Genomic DNA, 19,522 nt, shown 5'->3' on the forward strand with positions numbered 1-19,522 from the left:
GGGACTGCTCCACTGTGCTGGGCAGTGGAGCATTGACCTCTGGCTTTCAGCCCCATGTGCAAGGACAGAAGGTCATGGCTAAGATCTAGAACAGGGGTCCTCAAACTTTTTAACCAGGGGGCCGGTGCGCAGATGAAGTGGCAGGCAGTCATCTGCGGCTGCTTGGTTCCCCCTCAACCCCCGGCTCGCGGGGGGGGGGGGGGGGGGGGGGGGCGGGCAGGGGGGTCTGTAAATACCGGGGGCTGGATTTAGGACCCTGGGGGGCTGTATCTGGCCCGTGGGTAGTAGTTTGAGGACCCTGATCCAGAACATCCATTGGGCCAGGGGGAGGCTGAGGGACCATGGACCATGAGGGAACCTATGGGACTAAGACTCATCAAGTATATCTGGGGACTTGTGTAGAAAGACTACACAGGACATGTGGCAGAGATCTCTTGATCCTGAGGACAGCCAGAGCTGGAGAGGGGTGAGGGGAAGAAAGCCCCCAGGTCCCTGGAGACACCAGAGTATTTGTAGAGCTGAGACACCCCGAAGATCCCTGGGGCACAGAGGGATATGCACATGGGGTGGGGGAATACCTTGGGGTAAGGATCCTCGGGACCATGGAGGATCTGTGGGGCAAAGACACCAGTGGAATCACTGGGGAACCCAAGGAATGTGGGAGTGGGTGATATCCATGGGGCCAAGGCACCCCCAGATGTCACCGGTGCCAGGGGAGGCCAGGGCTGTCCCACAGCATGGCAGGATGGCCACACACCCCAGCAGGGCTCTCACACCCCTGCAGATCCTAACTTTTGTTCTTGCTGAGGAAATTCCACCTCCACCCTGCGACAAGAAGGAAACAAACAAGGCGCCAACGCGTCTTGGATAATTCCTTTCACTTTCCAATGATTACCGAGAAATGGCAGCTGGCAGACCCAGGCGGGTATAAGAGGCTGCGACAGCCCAGTCCGGTGGGGAGATGCACCTGAGGTGGCCACAGCACAAGGTAGGGGCTGGCTCTGGGGCTGGGGACTCCCAAGGCTTTTGCACAGACCTTTTACAGACTTTAAACCCAAGAGAAGCAGGAGGATTTTGGGGGATATTTCTGTGGGTGCTTTCCCCTGGCAGGGTCTCCAGGCAGCCCCACATCTCTCCTGGGGCTTCATCCGCTCTCTCCTGCCTCACTTGGCCCTGGGGCTCACCCTGCAGAGCCTCAGCTGCCTCCGAGCTGCCACTTCCAGCCTCAGATCCACAGGCTGCCTGGGCACCCATGGGGCCAAGAAAGCCTCCCCATCTGGGTGAGGGCAAGGGGGGCTGACCCTGCCCCAGTTTCCCCTGTCCCAGCTCACAGCCAGGCCAGAACAGGGCACTGGGTCTCCCCATGCACCTGAAGCAGAGGCAGGAGGGTTTACAGCCCTGTTCAAATTGTGCTTGCCCATTCCTGCATCTCAGGAGAAATACTTGGCAGGAAAGGAGAAAAAATAATTTTGAATTGTTTTCTAGTTTTGCTGTTTCAGAGGAAAAAAACATAACTGCAAGCATGGGAAAGGTACTGAACAGGTGTAAAGCTTTTAGAGACCAAGCTAGAGAGAGAAGGAGCTGAGCAATGTGCAGTATGGCTGAGCGCAGTATCAGGGATGAGGGAGGGGAGGACACCAGAAAAAGTGTGAAGCAGGGCACAGAGTCTCCAGGACAGAAACTTCAGCTTTTTTGTTTTGCTTTCACAAATTAGAGCTGGACTGAGATGAACTGTGCTCATATAGAAAGTCTCAGTCCATAGAGGTTCCTTAAAATGCATCCATGAAGTCACATTTCCAGGAAAGGGTGTAAAAAACACCTGATTTTTCCATGCTCCGGAACATTCTCAGAGGTGCTGACAAACCCCTACATGGCTTGAAGATGGATTTGAAATGAGTGAGGCTGCAACCACTAGATGAGGTTCTCTGCCTCACTGCATGAGGCAGGGGTAGGGATGGGGGAGATAAAACGACCAGACCTGGCATTCTCAGGCTGATCTTTACGTTCTTTTAACCTTTCCTTCAGATCTTTAGCTCTGAAGCTGCAAGTCTCATTGCTGAAGTTTTCTCCTTGTCTGCCCCGGTCTGAGCTACTGCAATGGAGGGTGTAGAGGGTGACAGAGAGGGCGAAAACAAAGAGAACCCTTACCCTGTTCCTCCTTCCACAGAGGAAGGCAGCAGTGACCTGCTACATGATAAAGAAGGTAACAGGAAATGTTGTGGGTGGAGATTATGTAAAACAGCCACCAACCGACCCCGGTGTTTATAATCTAGCAGCTTGCTTCTTCATACAGTAAGGAAAAGCCCAGTAAAACAATGAAAGCCTATTGAAGGCTTCCAGCTCCTGTAATGGAGGGTGAACTTTATCCTATGTTTAAAATATCTGAGCATTATTTTTAAGAAAATGTATATCAAGCTAATCTCCCATCAGTGCTACCAGGAAAAAAAAAAAAAAAAAAAGCTGCTTCGCTTGGTAAAAAGAAAAAGATGGTGAACTCCCTTCGGTCTCCCTAGGCCCAAAGAAAGGTTGTCTGCAAGAAGCAGCACGTCATGTTACGTGACAGCCGGTCTCTTACCCCCCAGGGATTTTGTCAGGGAGCCTGCAGAACTAGAAGCAAAAGATGCCACAACTTGCATTAAAGGCCCTGTAACTAACTTTGTCCCCAGGCACAGACCCTGCCTTTACTTTCCTATGCTGGTCCCAAACAATAGGGAGGAGCAGTGCTGATGCGTGCGATTTTACAGTGCTGTCAGCAGGTGGGACGGCTGGATAAGCACCACATTGCAGGCACAATCTGCTCTTACCACACAATTTAGACACAGGCAAGTTTGGTTCGGGGTGATTTCCCTTGGAAGGGCCAGAAATGTGGCAGAATTTCAGCAGCAGGAATCAAGAGCTTCCTGACTTCATAAAACTTGGTGTAAGCCCTGCCCAAAATGAGATCTTCTCGTCGTCTTTTCCATGTGCTTCTCTTTTACCCTTTTCAATGACATTTTCCTTCACTGCACTATTGTTAACTTGTCTCTACTAAATCTAGATAACTGGCTTGGATTAGATATTCCAGCTTTCAGCTGGCTCAGATGAGCCCACTCACTAGGGTGGAAAGCTGGGCGCTCTGACTGCTGGCTCAGCCCAGACCTTTCAACAGATTCAAACTGGAAAAGGGGAGCATTCTGAAAACTGTTGATGCTCCTTCATTATTAGGAGCAAAGTGAGAGGGCTTGGTATTATTGTAGCAGATATGGTAAAGATAGACACTGGGCTCAATACATGCATTTTCTTGCACCAGGAATGAAATCTGCAGAACTGAAAAGCAACAAGCAGCAACCTCTCGGCACAGACCATCTGACAGCTACCATGCTTGCACCCCAGGTATAAGCTATAGGACCGAACACTGAGGTGGGAATTCTGTTTCTCTAGGTCCAGGGTGGCCAAGTTACATAATTTATGAGCATCACTTAGCCAGGGTCTGGAGCTGCAGGGGAATCCAGGGACTCATCCCATATGACCTGAGCTTCACCCTATTTGCTGTCCCACAGAGAAGCTGGCAATATGAGTGGATACTTGCAGGTTGTAGACTCTCTTAACGACAGCTGGCTGGCAAGGGAAAGTAGTTACGAATGAGACAACCACATGCATTAGATCCCCAGAGCTGGAATTCATAGTCCTTCCCTGTGAAAGCCAGTCCTCCATAATCTTCTTTGAAGAGTGTATCCTGATTTTTAAAATATTCCCAAAGGAAAGCTGTGATACCACTTCATCTCTGGGATTGGTGAGAAGCGAGCCCTCAACCGAATATGACAGCAAGTCCTGGAAGATATTGCCCACCAATTCAGGTACAGCGTGTCTGGGAAATATCTTGATGAAGCAGAAAAGGTTAGGAAAACTGAGGCAAAAAGAAGGTCAGTATTCCATCTTAAGGAGTAGAAGGGCCTTCCTGCTCTCTCCTATATATTACCTTGCTGCTGCTCCCCTCACTGCCTGTGTTGCAGCATCATTGATTCACTTCCTGGCTCCTAAGAAGTGAGCCTGTGAGACAAAAGATGGGGCCAGCCCTGGGATTTGCCCTTTGAAGGGAGCACCCCTAAAAAGTGGCCTGGCTGAGACCTCTCCTGGATGATCGTTGCTCTACCCAGTTCTCTGACAAGTTAGTCTGCAGGTTCCTGCAAGCAGTGTTTCAGGCCCCAAGGCTTCCTGTGTGCCCCTCTGCTGGCCAGCTGGTGGCTTTGGGTCACAAAGGGAAGGGCAGGCACCAGCAATGGGACCAGGTGGAAACCTTGATCTCACTTTGTGCTCAGCTCCAACTGCTGCAGAGGAAGAGAAACTCCAGGTACACACAGCCAGTGCAGAACTCTTGAGAGATCATCATTCTCAACAGAAATCATTCTCCCAGTCCACAGATGACACCTCTGTCAGAGCTAACGAGGTGAGTTTTTAATTGACTATCACTGATGTCCAATGAATATACTCAGGCCAAAAAACTTGTGACAGAAGTCATGGGGTGAGAAAATTGTGCTTTACCTAAGACATTTCACTGGTGACTGAAACCCTTAAACTGAGATATTTAATGCTAAAGAAGATATATGCTGCTTCCTGTCTCACTAAAAAGGCCCCGTTAAGAAGCCTGAGTATCATCCTTGCTTGTTCTTCCAAGCTAGTGATTCCAAAGGGATGCCATGCCCCAGCACAGGGCTCTGGGAATGCTTTTGGGTGGAAGAAGCAGGAACAAAAGGATGGCTCTGACAATACTACAGAGCAGCTTGTACTCTGAAGAGATTTCCATATGGCCATGTCCACTCAATATCCAGTTGTTTTATGTCTTCAGGATAGTTCTGAGAACTACTTTGACTTTGCCTTCTTTTTAACCATCATCATGGCAAATGAAATCTGGTGTCTTTCTGCTTTTTCTTCACCCATATAAAACAAACAAAAATCCAAAGTTTGAGGTCTGACCTATTTTTTTTCCCATGGAACGAATCCATCATGAGAAAGCAGTTTGGAGAAAGATAATTTCTGCTGAAAGGCTGTTTAATTTTTCTCACATAAAAAGTAAAATCTTTGCTTGAAAATTCAGATTTCCCACTGAAATTGGGAATTGATCATTTCCCACTTCATTGATCAAGCCCACTACCAAACTATAAAAGTTCTAGCCTAACAGATTGTATTGATTTATTGCCACGTATAAGCAGGGTAAAATCTCTGAGTGTAAGTACACCTTCAAATTTCAGAACTTTGTGTGAACATTTGGGCATTACTGGATTAGGCTAAAATATTCTGAGAGGCTGGAATTTCTGTGCTGCCAGTATTCCTGAGACAAACAATATTAGGCCTTACACTGTTTATATCTTTTTCTTGCCTGCTTCAGGAGAAGTTATTCCCTGGCCAGGCCACAACCTTGCTTTGCTTTAACATTGCCTCAAATGCTAGAGTTCTTCCAAAAGTCCTTTGGCACTTACGGAAGCCTGGGCTGATACAGCCCACAGCAGGGAGACTAATTATGGCCATTAGTACACATATTCTTCTCCTTGCTGTGGCCCAGCAACTCCACTCCAGGAAAAGGCCCATGCCCAACAAGTCCCAGCATACCAGCAGCAGTCTGCTGTGTCTGAGCTCACAGGGCAAGCATTATTTGAATGCCAGTTCCAGTCGAGTGGAGCTATCAGAAATCAAGGACCCCCAGCATTCAAGGAACTCAGAATGGCTTCTGAGTGGGAATCACACTGTAACTGTTAAAGAGCAAACTCAGTCATGGCTGAACTCCATGGGGACCTCTGAGGACAATGGGTGGAGGCTGTATTTCCCTCCCCTATACCATGCAGGGTAGCACTGTCACTAGCATGGAGTTTGCAAGGTGACACCTTGAGTTCAATTGCAGTTACGCTGAGATGCAGCTCTTCTCTTCACACTCATAATTTGCTGCATGCAAAGCAGAAATGACAAAAAGAAACACTGGCAGAAAGGCTGAATGGCTTCAGCTCTGCACCATCCCATGCCCTGTGCCTCTTGTGTTGTTTGGACTTCTGTGTTTGAATCAATGCTGGAGTTCTCTTTTTCTTTAATTTTAAAACTTTATTTTTGCAAGAATGAGATCGTGGATCACCAGAGGAGAGAGGAACTGGTAGAGCAAGAAAACTGTAACAGAAGAGGTAACTGATGAGTGTTTTTTAGCATTGCCATCGCTGCTCTAATGTGAATCTGATGCAAACTACTGTGAAGAGCAGGCCTGAGTGTGCAGGTCCTGGCTGGGAGTCAAAGGCTCCTGGCAATGCCACATGATTGTTAGATTGTTAGAATGCCTGGAGGTACTTGGCTTGCTGTCATGAACTACCCGTGGCAAAAGACAATTGATAAGAGAAGCCTCAAAGCTGATTGTTCAGCATAATTGTACATGCTGTCCTTCCACCCATTGTTCCCATCCATAACTCCACCAATGTGGGGTGTGCTAACTGTTGTCCTTAGGCCCATTCTTTGCCCTCACTCTCACCCCCAGCAGAACAGATTGCTCCATGTCACTATCCCCAGTACAAAGCTGTACCAAGCATTGGTGGAGCTTGGCAAGATAGGTGGGAGGTCACACAAGTGGTCTGAGATTTTTGGTTCAAAGACCCAGAGGACCATACCCAAGCTGTGAGGATTTTAACTACAAGAGCTTCTCTCCCATTCCCAGTATGCAACTATCTTCTAGTTTTTCTCGGCCTGGTGCATCTTCTGATGATGTTAACCCAAACATTCTCCTCCCTTGCAGATGAACATGAAAGCAAAGAAAACCTAGGACCCAAGAGCAGGTTCGTTGATGTGGAGACTTATGCTGTGGGGTTTCCCATCAGACCTCAAGGAGCTTGAGATCTGGGTGCTTGCTGAGAAAACAGCTGTCTTTAGGAGGGGGTTAGCTTTAGTACTGTAAGGCTACTCCACCCTTAAACTCCTTCCTCAATCAGCAGGTGGAGATGGAGACAAGTAGAGGCTCTGCAGGACAGGAGTTGGTCTCTGCAATGCCTCTTGGTCTACAGCATGCTGTCTGTATCTGAGTTATTCATACAATAGGTTGATACTTGCATGTAAGCAGCGGGGACCACTGTAAATACTTTATGGTAATCAGGATATTTCCAGGACTGGAGGAAATTATGCAGAAGACACTCCTCTTCCCAGAGCTGCAGCCAGAGGCTGGGAGAAATGCATGTGAGTGTTTGAATGATGCCCTGAAGTCCTGAGGTGGATCAGGTGAAGATGGCGACAGAGTGGTGGAAGGCATCTTGATGTGGACCTTACATTATTTCTTTCCCTTCCAACAGCTGCCTGGAGAATCCCTATCTGTCCAATGAAAGACTTCGAACGGAAGAAACAATGACCCTAGAGTTTGTTGCTGTAATGTCAAAAAAATCCAGGTTTTCTGAAAATTCATCCAAAATCTGTGTTGCTTTTTACAAGCAACCTGGGCAATACCAGGAAATTGCTCTTCTGAAAAAAAGGTAAAAATCATACCTAAATGTATGTTGATGCCACACTTTTCAAAAGCATATAGCTCACTCCAGATTTAGGGTCCCACCCTGGCCTTCAGCTCCAGACAAAGGCACCTAAATGTAGGTATCTGTATAAACGAGTTACAGCATTAAGTCTAACTTCTGTAGGTCCTGCATCAGATCTGCCAGTTCTTCACAGAGGTCTAAAACGTTACAGAGCTTTTCAAATGTCATCAGGTGACTTGCATGAGAGAAAATGGAGTGAGTCGAGACCTCAGTTCTGGTACAGTTGCAGCACTCAACAGGAATATCTCTAGATGTATTTCCCATTCTTTTTAGAAAACTAGGACCAGGGTTGTTCACATCAAGATGTCTTACCAATTATTTTTATTTTTTCCTATCTGACAAACCTTCAAGCTCAGGTCAGATTATCAAGTTTTTGTCTGCCAGAAGGCCAGAAGCATTTTGTTGAACTTTGCATTTTGAATGTGAATGTTGGTTGCTCATTCTTGCTGTGTGAACTGACTTGTACAGCTAAAGGCCATCTGGGATTGAACCTGAAGGAAGCTTCTTATGGCATAGTAACTAATTCATCTTCTTCTTTACTCTGTTCTAGAAAAAACCTGATTGTGGGCCAAGCAATAATCCCCATTTCTGACCTACAGAAAGGACCAATTTTTTATAAATATGCTATCCTTAACCAAGTGCACTCAACTGACCATGAGATGAGATTATGTGATTTAGAGCATATATATGAAATGGACTCCAACAATATTGAGAGTCAATTACATCGAGTCATTAACATTCCCAAGGAAGAGATCAAAGCAGATGGTAAGTGTTACACTTTCTTCAAAGGCAGGACTGTAAGAGTGAAATATGACCAACAAATCCTCGCAGGCAGCAGGTGAACTTGAACGCTCCCTTGTTTTGCTTTGCAGTGGGGCAGCCCCTGCTTCCTACAATGGAAACATTGTTATTGTGGGGATTTTTGATGCATAGGCTTATAGGCTATTTATTTAACACAAACTGATTCTTTATGTAACACAAACACAAACTATTCTGCAAGGAGTGCTTAAGTTATTTAGCTTTTTCCCAGAATAAATTCAGGCTTTTCATTGTTGGGCAAAGAAGAGTGTGTAACGAAGCCTTGAATACCTTTGCATTTACCATCAGGCCTTCAGTTGCCATTCCAGAAGGGTGCAGGTGAGCTGGAGGACCAGTGTGAGATCTGATGTTTTGAATATGCCAGGATAACTGAAAAAGTAGGCACGTATTGTTAGGGCAATAGAATCAACCATGGGCTGTGCACACCAGACTCTAGATCTAAAGTACAGGTGAGATATCTAGGGCTGAATAAGCACGGTGAGTTCTGTGCATCAGTGGCTCAGTTATGGCTCAGCTGGGCTTGGCATTCATATAAAGCAATTGGTATCATTAGCTCAGAGTCAGTTTAAGACTAACCCTTTATAGGTTTGAAGGTTCATTCACAAACCTTGATTCCTCCCCAGGAACATGGACCATTTTTGAAAACATAAAGTGCTATTTTCATGAGGAGAAAAAAAGTTGCTTCAAATACTTGTCTTCCTTCAAACTTTGGTCTTCAAATACATTGCCTCAGAAGTCAGTCAACTTCAGTATTATAGAATACCTTGCAGATGAATTTCTCTGGCCCATCAGGCTCCAGAATAACTTTAAGACTATAGAAAGAAAACTAAAGATCTACACAGAGACCTTCAAAATTTATCTTGGGGATGCTGTGAAAGGCAAACCGTATTTTCCAACTGATCTTACTGAGCAAGTGGTAAGTATACACCAAGCCAAAGTAGCAAGTAGCTCTCAGGTAGACAGACTCATGAAGAGAAATTTCTGCAGCTACCTCTAATTCCATGTAGGATTCTGAACCACAGCCAGAGAACATCAAAAGGCTGGACCTTATTCTCATTGCTTTTTCCAATTTTGGGGTTGGACCCAAAGCCTGGTAAGGTCAAAGGAGATCTTCTATTGGAATCAGACCCAAATGGTGTCATTTGTAGAACTAGCTTTGAGGCTGATCCATGGAAAGACTACCCTGTTTTTGAGAATCCTGCATGGAAAAAAAAAAAATTTTACATGTAGTTATGTTCTGACTTCAATATCTGATTTTAAAGTCTAAAATTAGAGTCCAATTTGACTTTTTTCTCAGGGGTATGAACCAAGGGTAGGATGCATTTTAAGGATGCAGACACCTAAAATGAAATTGGCATACTAAAAAATAACTGGGTGCATACATGATGAATTTCTTAGCTCCTGTTGTAGGTGCTGAAAAGTAGACAATAGAGTCATTGAAGGACTGGAGAGAGAGTCAACCATTCAGTAGGCACTGATGTTTAGTCAGAGGAATGGCCTACCAGTCCTTATCAACTACAATGATGGATCCTGTCTGGGCTGAAACTGCTTCTTTCAGGGTTTTACTTTCCTGGGATGAGAACCACTTTCAGTGTGAACAGGTCCATCTGAGCAAGCTCCCCCTCCCCATTTCCCTTAATTACCAGCAGAGACTGATCTGCAAGGGACAAAGGGGAGGCTGTTTGTCTTATCCTAAGGTGGACAGGTGGGATTTTTCCCTGGGCACATCCATCTCTTGCCATGGATTGAGCGGGAATCCTGGAAGAAAGTTCGAAGTCAATATTCTCATTGTTCATGGAAGTGAATCCCTTCCCTGCAAATACAATAAAAAGCCAAAATCTCCATGGCTAACAGAGACCACTGATGTCTCCTCCCATCCCAGCATGGCTTCTAGCTGAGATGGTACTAGGTCTGGATGGGATGGAGTTAACTTTCTTCATAGCATAAGGTGCTGTGCCTTGCATTTGTGGCTAAAAGCTGGAAGAGTGTTGATAACATGAATGTTTTGGCTACTGCTGAAGAGTGCTTGTACAGCGTCTAGGCTTCCTCATTCTGCCCACTCCCCACAGTAAGTATGCTGGTGGTGGAGAAGAGGCTGGGAGGGGACATAAGCAAGACAGCTGACCCAAACCGACCAAAGGGGTATTCCATATCATATGATGTTGTCCTCAGCAACAATAGGTGAGACTGATGAGGAAGGAGGGATGTTCATAGTTATAGCTTTTGTCTTTCCAAGCAACTGTTACGCATGCTGAGACCCTGCCACCCAGGAAGGAGCTAGAAATCTTCACGCCAATGGGAAGTAGCATATTATTTTTTCTTTTTGCTTTGCTTACGTGCACAGCTTTTGCTTTCCCTATTTAACTGTCATCCTCTATTCATGACTCTTCTCACCTCCCTTGTGTTTTCACCCTGGCCCACAAGAGGAGATTTGGTGAGAAGCCTGGTGGGTGTTAGGCTGTTGGCCAGGCAAAACCCACTAGTGCTGTTCATGAGCTGAGGTGCCACATCCACCTGGCATAGTCTGGGGCTTGCCTCAGAGGGAGTCAGCAGGGTATATCCAGAAGAGAACTAGGTGCCTAGGTTACAGTCAGCTAGGTGCTGATGTTGTCTTACACTGTGGATGTATCCTAAGAGGTCACACACAGTGGAAAGTTCGAAATACACCTGGGCTACTCAGGATGTAGAACAATGCCTTGCAAGTCACCCACAGGGAAATCTTAGTGAGAGGAGTTGAGTGACAGGTGCTGCATCTGTGTTTAGGTGAAAGTGTTTATCTGCCCTTTGGGTTTCTCAGTCATGGAGTTATGTTATACTCCTATACTAAGCTAGACCTCTGAACGAATCTCCATTATTCCTTTTTATTCCCTTTGATTTGCCAGCTCAGCTTGGAGACTGAAAATCTGTTTGCCTATACTACATCTGTGGTAGAACTTGAGCATCCTAGAACAGGTGGCTAGTATGGTCCTGGTGCCGGAGTGGATTCAGCACACAAGATCTGCTTGGTCAACTTCTGACAGCCAGGAGAACATTCTCCTTGGGCAGTAGGATGCTATGGAAGCTGAGAAATTTCTTAGCTGTTGCAAAGGCAGGAACCTGTCTTTAATTAAGTGGTCTAACTGCAAGGCTTTTGCCTCCAGATAATGTTTCTTAGCAACTTCCATCTTCCATCCTCCTTCCTGAACCCTTCCTAGCTCTTCAAGTAAAATTGTCTTGTCAGTCTTGGTGAAATTCTCCTTATTCTCATTTTCCAGTTGCATGATAACATGATAAAGTTCATGGACAAGATCCTTGAATTGCTGGAGACAGAGGAGCATAAAGATGATGGGCTGCTTTTTGCCTTACACACTTCATTTCATTATAAAATCCCACTAAGCAAAGAAGTAATCATCAAGATTGAAAAACTCTTCCAGGGCATTGGCCCGTTTCAAGGCAAATTCAAGTACCTGAAAGGAAAGAGGTAATTAAAAGTGCCATCCTACTTTCTTGAGTTACAGATCCTTCTGTAGCCATTCAGTTGTTTGGTCCATTTCGTCTATGAAGAAATTATGTGAAGACAGAGGTAGAATGTCATTCCCCAACACTTTCCCCTTCACTTCAGTGCTTCCTAGCTGTATTTCTGCCACTGGCTGCCAAAACCTGTGAAGCCTGTCCCCTCTGCCAGGTCTCCAATGGAAGGAGAGCTGCAGGTCCTGTATTTGGCAGGCAATCTCTTTGGTTTGAGATTCAGACCCTTACATTTATGCACATCTGTAGGTGTCTGGGCTTTTGTTATAAACTTCGGAGATACAAGACTCAGGTGGGCATCTGTGTTGCTTTAGCTGCCATTAGGTGCCATTAGCTATCTCATCAAGACACCTGCTTGGCAATTGGAAAGGATTTTTATCTCCCAGAAGTTCTGGTTCATATCTGAAAACCCTGCAGGTCTACCTTAGATGTCCCAGACACCTCAAAGAGAATTAAACACTTCTGCATAGACAGTTGAATTGAGCCTTACAAAAATGGATATATTAGACCAAAGATTACTATATTCTGTCATGCCGTTTTGATATAACCTATAGAATTTGAGTTCTTTAGATTTTCCTTTGCTACATACAACTTACGGAGGGAGATTGTTACAGGAAAGCTGGGTGGGATTCATTTGTTGTAAATGAATGTCTGCTGATAAGGCTTCTAGAAGCAAGCTCTTGCTCTTTTTCACACATCTTCATGCAACTACATGTTGGCAAGATGAATGCCATTGGGTCAAGGGGAAAGGTTCTTAGGAAACATCGTAATAAGTGTTTATGGGAGCTCTGACCACTGACGGAGATTTTTGGTGATTTTCTTTTCAGCAAATATGTTTCATCTGTGAAGGGAATTTGCTTAAGTAATAAAAATGACACCTTGTGGATTTGGCTGATTCCATTGTTATATGCAATCACAGAGAAGACAGAGGATACCTTTTTTTCACAAACCATTCCCTTACAACATTTGTTGCAGCTGAGAAATGATGAAGAGAAGCAGAGGTAGGTTTGAAAGGGAGAGACCATCAAGGCTGGATCAGGGAAATAAGCTGTTCTACAATTGAAGTATTTTTGCATTGCTTTTGCTTGTGTACTTCTAACCACCAGAAACTTTGTGTTTCTTCCCTGGAATACAAGCCTTTGCCTTTCTCACACATCCTACTCCTGTCCTGGGCTCTTGACTAGATGACGAGGGTGTTTGAAGGTGAATGGAGGAAGGGGAAGACTAAGCTGAGGACTGTGCAGTCTCATTCAGACAGCTTGTTGTGAGTGGCTTTAGGGAGAGAACTATCCCTTGATCCTCATTTAGGTGTTGTTTCACAGGGAGAAAGGTGGATTGACCCCAAAATATCCTATCTGCAGGCAAACTGTACAGGGAGCAAAGGCATATATGTGCACTCACACGAGTTTCAAACACAGACTTCCTTCTTTAAAAGCCTCAAAAAAAAAATAGTCTTACTGTGTAAATTCACTTGCTATAAAATCCCAGATATCCCATTCAGCATCCAGCAACCTATTCTTTAAGCCCAGTGCCATGTTTGCCAGCTGCAGGAAAACATAAGACAGCACAAAGTGCTTCCTGATGCTCCAAAATTCATTTGCTGCTGATGGTCCATTTTCATAGGAAAGTCATGGCGATGATAGAGATTCACAAGTCATTCATTGAAAACTGCTTTCCTCTGGCAAAGACAGTCTTGGAGATGTTGGCACTGAAGAAATTCACCAAGGACTCTCTGCTCCAAATCAAGGTTCCACCTCAGCTCTTCCTGGATACTGTGTACCAACGCATTGTTAACATCGTGTCTAAACCATCCCAAGTGCATGTAAGGCAATCAGACAACATACACGGTAATAGATCGATTTCTTGTTACTGTTTCTTTCCTAGGCTATGGAAAGTTGTGCAATTTTTTACAGGTGAGCCAGAAAGCCTCCTTGGCTCCTGAAGAAATTTTCAACAAATCCAAAAGGGTTGAATCGTAGGACCCTGGAATAAGAGCTCAATACAATACCCATGTTTTGAGAGAAGTGGCAACAGAGAAATGGCAAGGGGATCTCACTGGTTTTTGGCCTCATTGGAAAAATGGCTAGCAAATGCTGTATTGAGTGAATTTTAATTAGAAACTTTAAGCCATTTTTATATCCTGTCCCCAAAAGCAGCACGCAAAATGAACTCTGTGGAGATCAAGCCATTGAAACTTTGTTTAAAGCTGGAAAAGGATGAAAGAAGGAAGTTAAAGTTCTAACTTGCATTTTGAGGGGAGTGATTATTTTTAAATCAAAATTTAGTTTGTTTGTGGGATCCTACTTCCTGCCATTCTCACTTATGTTTCGACTAGGCTGTTGTAATATCCTCTGAGGCCCTGGAGAGGAATTCCACTTAAAATCTACTTTTTTATGCTTATTATAGGATTTACGCCCAACACGCTCTAATTTGCACTTGAAAAAATCTGACCTAAGCACTCCCACACCATCCTCCAAACTTCAAAGATCTTGGAGACATGTGGCTTCTGTGGGATCTAAAGCAATTGTTTTAATAGCAGCTATATCTGCCTTTCCATCTGGAAGTACTGGGCTTTTGGGCAGAAAAAAAATTCTCATAAGGTCCCACACTTACCAGTTTTCATAGGATACCACCTCAGCTATAGGAATAGAGGTGTTTTCACAGTTGTTTTCAGTGTATGTTTTTACCTTCTATTCAGGAAAAGGATTTGAATGGAGTTGTGGACAACATTGCTGAAAGGATGGCATTCTGGTTCAAGGACTTGTAAGTGCTAACCTTTTAAGAGGAGAAATACTGGGACAGGTCTGTAGAGGAGGCGAGAAGGAATGGCTATACTTGCAGTTGAGCAGAACAAGGGAGGTTGTAGTAATTTTCTTTGTTAGTTGTATGTCACAATCTTTTAAACCCCTCTGGGGCTGAGGAGTATATGGGAAGGAGTTTCACAGGGGAACTTGTCCTGTCAAACAGTCTACCTCCACCTCACCTTGTGGGATTCAGCTCCAAATTCAGACACATAAGTGGCTGCGGTTGGCAGAGACTGCGTAGCATTGTCCAGCAAATAGACAGTTAACCTTAAGTTTGTGTTGACTGTTATTCAAATGCTATTAGAATTAGGCACGGAGTGTACTGTGCTTTCCTCTGTCCACAGGTGCCTGCCACAGGGTTCCAAGCAGCTGATGAAGCCCACACATGAGGAGGATATCTTGCCATGTCTGAATTCAACATACGCGTTGCTTTTATTTTCCTTAAAGCACAGTTATGCAATGCCTATTACCTTGATAATGTCACTGCTACAGATACTTGACATGTTTGCTGAAAAATCAGATGTGTTGCAAGAAAATCAGGTAAAACCAACACCCATAGCTTTCATGAAGACACATACCCATGTCTTTTCATGAGAAGGGCCAGGATTTCAGGTTTGCTTCATTCAGGCATGGCCAACTCTTGGAATGACAGCAGAGTATGTAGCTACCTTTCTCAGTTACTTATTCTAACACTGTCGGAATTTGTGCTGGCGCAAATGAGGAGGGTGTGCATGAACAGAGAGGTGCAAAGAAAGATGGTAGTATCTCAAAGTCTGCCAGCCATTTTTTTTCTTGGAGACCCTTGATAGTTATGGGAAGAACTTCATTTTCACTCTGTACGTAGTAGTTAAGAATCAAAAGCTAGAGTGAAAATCTGGCTCTTCTTGCCAATTCTCTCTCTCTTTTTTTTTTTTTTCTATTTATTTTATTTTCCAAGGAATTTCAGCAGTTTATCTTAGAAAGGTTCAATGAGTATGCAGGTTACATCAAGGAGTGGCTGGGAAAATCCTTGTTCAGACCACTCATGGGAAATAAACAGCTCCTGGAAACTGTCAATGTGAGTAGCAAGAACCCACAGAAGGGATAATCACCCACCCTGAAAGGTCTGTCTATACCCTGAGGCCCAGGTGACCAGCTTTGCTTTTTTTGCCACAGGTGTGCCATGAGCTGTTCTCATTTAAGATCCTCTGTGTGGAATGGACTCAGAAATGGCAAAGCCTGATATACAGCATGGTAGAAAGTTGGCTGGAGAAAGTAAGTTATGGTTACTTAACTCCAAGCAGGAAGGGGTGATGCTCAGACTTCTCCTGATCCCAGGATGCTCTGTTTTGTCCCAGTCAGTGTTTGGATGATGAGGGCTGAAGCAGTCAGCTCCTTGCTAGTGTAGAAGCCTCCTGCACTGTGAGAACCCAATGATATTTGGCAAGGCCCCAGAAAAAAAATGCAGCTTAAGTATTTCCTTCTTGCAGGTAGATAACAGAAAACGTCTGGACCTCTACTTGGAATTCATGAAGAAGGACAAGTGTTGGAATACAAATCTGGAGAGCTGCTTTACAGATTGTGTCATTCAAAGTATTAAACACTTTATGAAAAGTGAGGTATGGAGTTTCCCTCTAAATAGCAACATCCCTTCTTGCACAGCTGGGAGTCTCTACCTACTGTCACACCGAGCTGACCTACCTTGCTAGCTGTAATCATTTGGCCTGCAGTGGGTTAATGGAGTGGGAGAGGAATTTTCTGTAAAGGTACAGGTTCTTCAAAGCTTATTTACAACTAAGAGGATAAATTTCTTGTCCTTACAGGAGCCCATCTTAGGAAAATTGGCTTCCGAAGTCCTCAAGAGAGACAGGTCAACTGCTAGGAAAGTGCTTTCTGCTGTTGCTGAGAAAATATTCTCAGACAAGATGAGCATGCTGGAAAATGTAAGCTTTGTTGACACCAGAGAAGCAGTTCTCACAGAGACGCTCAGCTCTCCTGTGACCTGTGATGTACTCTACGCTGTCAGTGAGTTTCCCACAGAATGGCTTTTTTAAAATTCTTGTTTTAGAAGTGAGCTTTGGTGGGCTCTGAGAGCCAAGCAACATCTGATGCATGTATCACTAAAATCCCACACCAAACAAAAGTTCAACCATGGAGCTGGGTGTAGTTTCTGATCAAGTTCTTTCTTTTGCTAGAAAGGAATATGAGGCTTCAGTAGCTCTGTTCAGAGATCTGCCAAGTTTATTGGCAATGCAAAATGGAAGAGGCAAAATAATCACATATCCTGGAAAAATTATGTTTCATTTCAGAAACTAAGAAGAATCTCAGTTTCTTTTTGCAGTTGAAATAGTGTTTTGTTGCACATTCATGGGAGGTGTTTCATTTTCTAAATAAAAATATGGGTATTAAAATAAATTACTCTCTGACAGTGAAAAAAAGTAACAGAAATGCTAATTTTTAAACACCCCAGAGGTTTGTCTCAGACATGAAGGAGGATTATAACCAAATCTAGGCCAGAGTCCTCAAAAGACACGTTTTGTTTTCAATGTACCTGAAACAATTGAAAAATGCTATTTTACACTGACTAAGAACAATGCAACATTTTTGCCAAATGCTGGTGTTGGCCACCTAAGTGGAAAACAACCAAATCTGTCCAGTTCGCAAAGGTGGCTATAACAGATCCCCTTGCTATTCATGCCTTGGAGGTGGGGTGCTGTGAAGCTGCTAGCTCATCTTGGGGATGTATGTTAAAAAGGAATCTAGTGGGGAAACTGCTTCTTTTGAAATCACTGCTCTATCACTAGATTTCATCTATTTTACAGAAAAATCAGAGCACAAGCTTCAAAGTCAGATCAGTGAAAAAGTGAAAATCCTGCTTTCCCAGTTTTCTGATTTCTTCTACAATTTGAAGCACCAAGTTTTCTCAGGAGACATCTCCTGCAATGTACTGTCCATCATCTTGCAGCATCAAGAGCAATTTCAGAATATACTGTGCATCTGTGGTAAGCTCACAGTTTCCAAATTTATTTCCCCAAACAGTAGTTCCATGTGGTGTGTTTTCCCATGCAATGGGGCAAATAGAAAATATATCCATTGCAAAAGTATATAAAATACAAAGAAACCAAAAAATTATCTGCAAGAGAACAAACACAAAGGCAAAAAATATGAAAGCTGAATATAGGCAAGATTTTTAGCCCTGTTAACACTATGAAGGACAGAAAGCCACGCTTTTCTCTGTACAATGGATAGCAATTAAAATATTGAAGTGTTCTTATGATTTATTTAGAGAATTCTATTTGTGGTGTTAGAATCACAGAAGGTTGGGTTGGATGGGACCTTTAAAGGTCATCTAGTTCAACCCTCCTGCAATGAGCCTGGACATCTTCAACTAGATCAGGCTGCTCAGAGCCCGTCCAACCTGGCCTTGAATGTTTCCCAAGACAGGGCATCTACCAGCTCTCTGGGCAACCTGTTCCAGGGGTTCACCACCCTCACTGTAAAAAATGTCTTCCTTACATCTAGACTGAATCTACTCTCTTCTAGTTTAAAACGATTACCTCTTGTCCTATCACAACAGGCCCTACTAAATAGTCTGTCCCCAAGACCCATCCAAGTATTAAAAGGCTTCTATAAAGTCTCCCTGGAGCCTTCTCTCCTCCAGACTGAACCACCCCAAGTCTCTCAGCTTGTCTTCATAGGAGAGGTGCTCCAGGCCTCTAATCATTTTTGTGGGGCTACTCCGTGTCTTTCCTGAGCTAAGGACTCCAGAGCTGAACACAGTACTCCAAGGTGAGGTCTCACCAGAGTGAAAAGATGGGCTGAATCACCTCCCTCAACCTGCTGGCCAGACTTCTTTTGATGCAACCCAGGCCACAGTTGACTTTCTGGGCTGAAAGCACACATTGCCTGGTCATGTCCAGCTTTTCATCCGACAGTACCCCTAAGTCCTCTGCAAAGCTGCTCTCAATCTTTTCATCCCCCAGCCTTCACTGATACCAGGGGTTGCCCCAACCCAGGTGCAGGACCTTGCACTTGGCCTTGCTGAACCTCATGAGGTTCACATTTTGAACTCGTCCAGGTCCCTCAGGATGGCAACTCATCCCTCAGGCATGTCAACCACACCACTCAGTTTAGTTTAGTGGGTTTAGTTTTTATTTTTCTGTTGTTATTTATGCTGATTACAGAATAACCTTCAAGATCACAGGCCAGTTTCAAAATAAATCAAGTAAATTTTACAAAACCTGGAAGAAATTTCTTTCAAATTCTTCTGCAATAATAATCTTTATCCATGTGTTTTAGGCTTTGGCAGTGGTCACATCAGAACAGCTCCTGATTGATACTGCTGCTTTTAGATCCAGCGACACTGCCTTTGTGCAAACTCAAGCTTGTGTTTTGTTTTTTTTTGTAACAGCAATGGTTATGTTTCTAGAAGCTCTTCTCTCTCTCCAAGTGGTTTTCTCAAAAATCCTTTATATCTGGAGGTCTGGGCATGAGTGGTTTTGTTTGTTTCTTTCCTCAGATTCCTCTGTCTCCAGCTGTATAGCAACAGTGCTGGAAGTCAGAAGGGAGGAATATGCACAACTGGAAGAGCAGAAGCAGCAGAGACTCTCATTTCTACATCTATGCAACAGCATAGGGGATGTGATAAGAGGTACCATACCATTCTATTTGAGAGGATTGGACTGCCTGTATGGTTTTTGAATGGGAACCTGTCTCCTGAAATAAAGACCTGGTAGCAAATCCTCCAAGAGATAATGCTGCGTGACTGTCTAGTGGCAAGCAGTAGCTGGGAAGACAGAGTAAGCAGGGAGTTCTTTAAAGAATAAAAGGAATGAGGAAAGTCTGGTAGGGGTTTATATATAGAAGGAACTCAGAATACTGGAAAAA

The 19,522-nt window shown here is 44.2% G+C and overlaps 1 protein-coding gene across 3 annotated transcripts in view; it reads left to right on the forward strand.

Moving 5' to 3' along the window:
* Nucleotides 1–800: 800 nt before the first annotated feature.
* The window catches only part of LOC106630970 (E3 ubiquitin-protein ligase rnf213-alpha-like), a 66,012-nt gene continuing 47,290 nt past the window's right edge, over nucleotides 801–19,522 (forward strand). The window contains exons 1-22 of one of the 3 annotated variants that reach the window (XM_055701908.1): nucleotides 801–988; nucleotides 2,026–2,203; nucleotides 3,290–3,372; nucleotides 3,740–3,836; nucleotides 4,182–4,426; nucleotides 6,083–6,146; nucleotides 6,746–6,785; nucleotides 7,111–7,179; nucleotides 7,293–7,469; nucleotides 8,077–8,291; nucleotides 8,969–9,261; nucleotides 11,600–11,805; nucleotides 12,680–12,853; nucleotides 13,476–13,674; nucleotides 14,551–14,615; nucleotides 15,001–15,196; nucleotides 15,594–15,713; nucleotides 15,812–15,910; nucleotides 16,126–16,254; nucleotides 16,459–16,660; nucleotides 17,458–17,637; nucleotides 19,155–19,286. In XM_055701908.1, the coding sequence (XP_055557883.1) occupies nucleotides 2,098–2,203; nucleotides 3,290–3,372; nucleotides 3,740–3,836; nucleotides 4,182–4,426; nucleotides 6,083–6,146; nucleotides 6,746–6,785; nucleotides 7,111–7,179; nucleotides 7,293–7,469; nucleotides 8,077–8,291; nucleotides 8,969–9,261; nucleotides 11,600–11,805; nucleotides 12,680–12,853; nucleotides 13,476–13,674; nucleotides 14,551–14,615; nucleotides 15,001–15,196; nucleotides 15,594–15,713; nucleotides 15,812–15,910; nucleotides 16,126–16,254; nucleotides 16,459–16,660; nucleotides 17,458–17,637; nucleotides 19,155–19,286 (3,091 nt within the window). In that variant the 5' untranslated portion in view covers nucleotides 801–988; nucleotides 2,026–2,097. The remainder of the gene's footprint in view (nucleotides 989–2,025; nucleotides 2,204–3,289; nucleotides 3,373–3,739; nucleotides 3,837–4,181; nucleotides 4,427–6,082; nucleotides 6,147–6,745; nucleotides 6,786–7,110; nucleotides 7,180–7,292; nucleotides 7,470–8,076; nucleotides 8,292–8,968; nucleotides 9,262–11,599; nucleotides 11,806–12,679; nucleotides 12,854–13,475; nucleotides 13,675–14,550; nucleotides 14,616–15,000; nucleotides 15,197–15,593; nucleotides 15,714–15,811; nucleotides 15,911–16,125; nucleotides 16,255–16,458; nucleotides 16,661–17,457; nucleotides 17,638–19,154; nucleotides 19,287–19,522) is intronic. The other 2 variants (XM_014277632.3, XM_055701909.1) reach the window with 2 other exon arrangements.

This window comes from Falco cherrug, chromosome 2 (genome assembly GCF_023634085.1).
Source record: "Falco cherrug isolate bFalChe1 chromosome 2, bFalChe1.pri, whole genome shotgun sequence".
In the NCBI taxonomy this organism is placed as follows: domain Eukaryota; kingdom Metazoa; phylum Chordata; class Aves; order Falconiformes; family Falconidae; genus Falco; species Falco cherrug.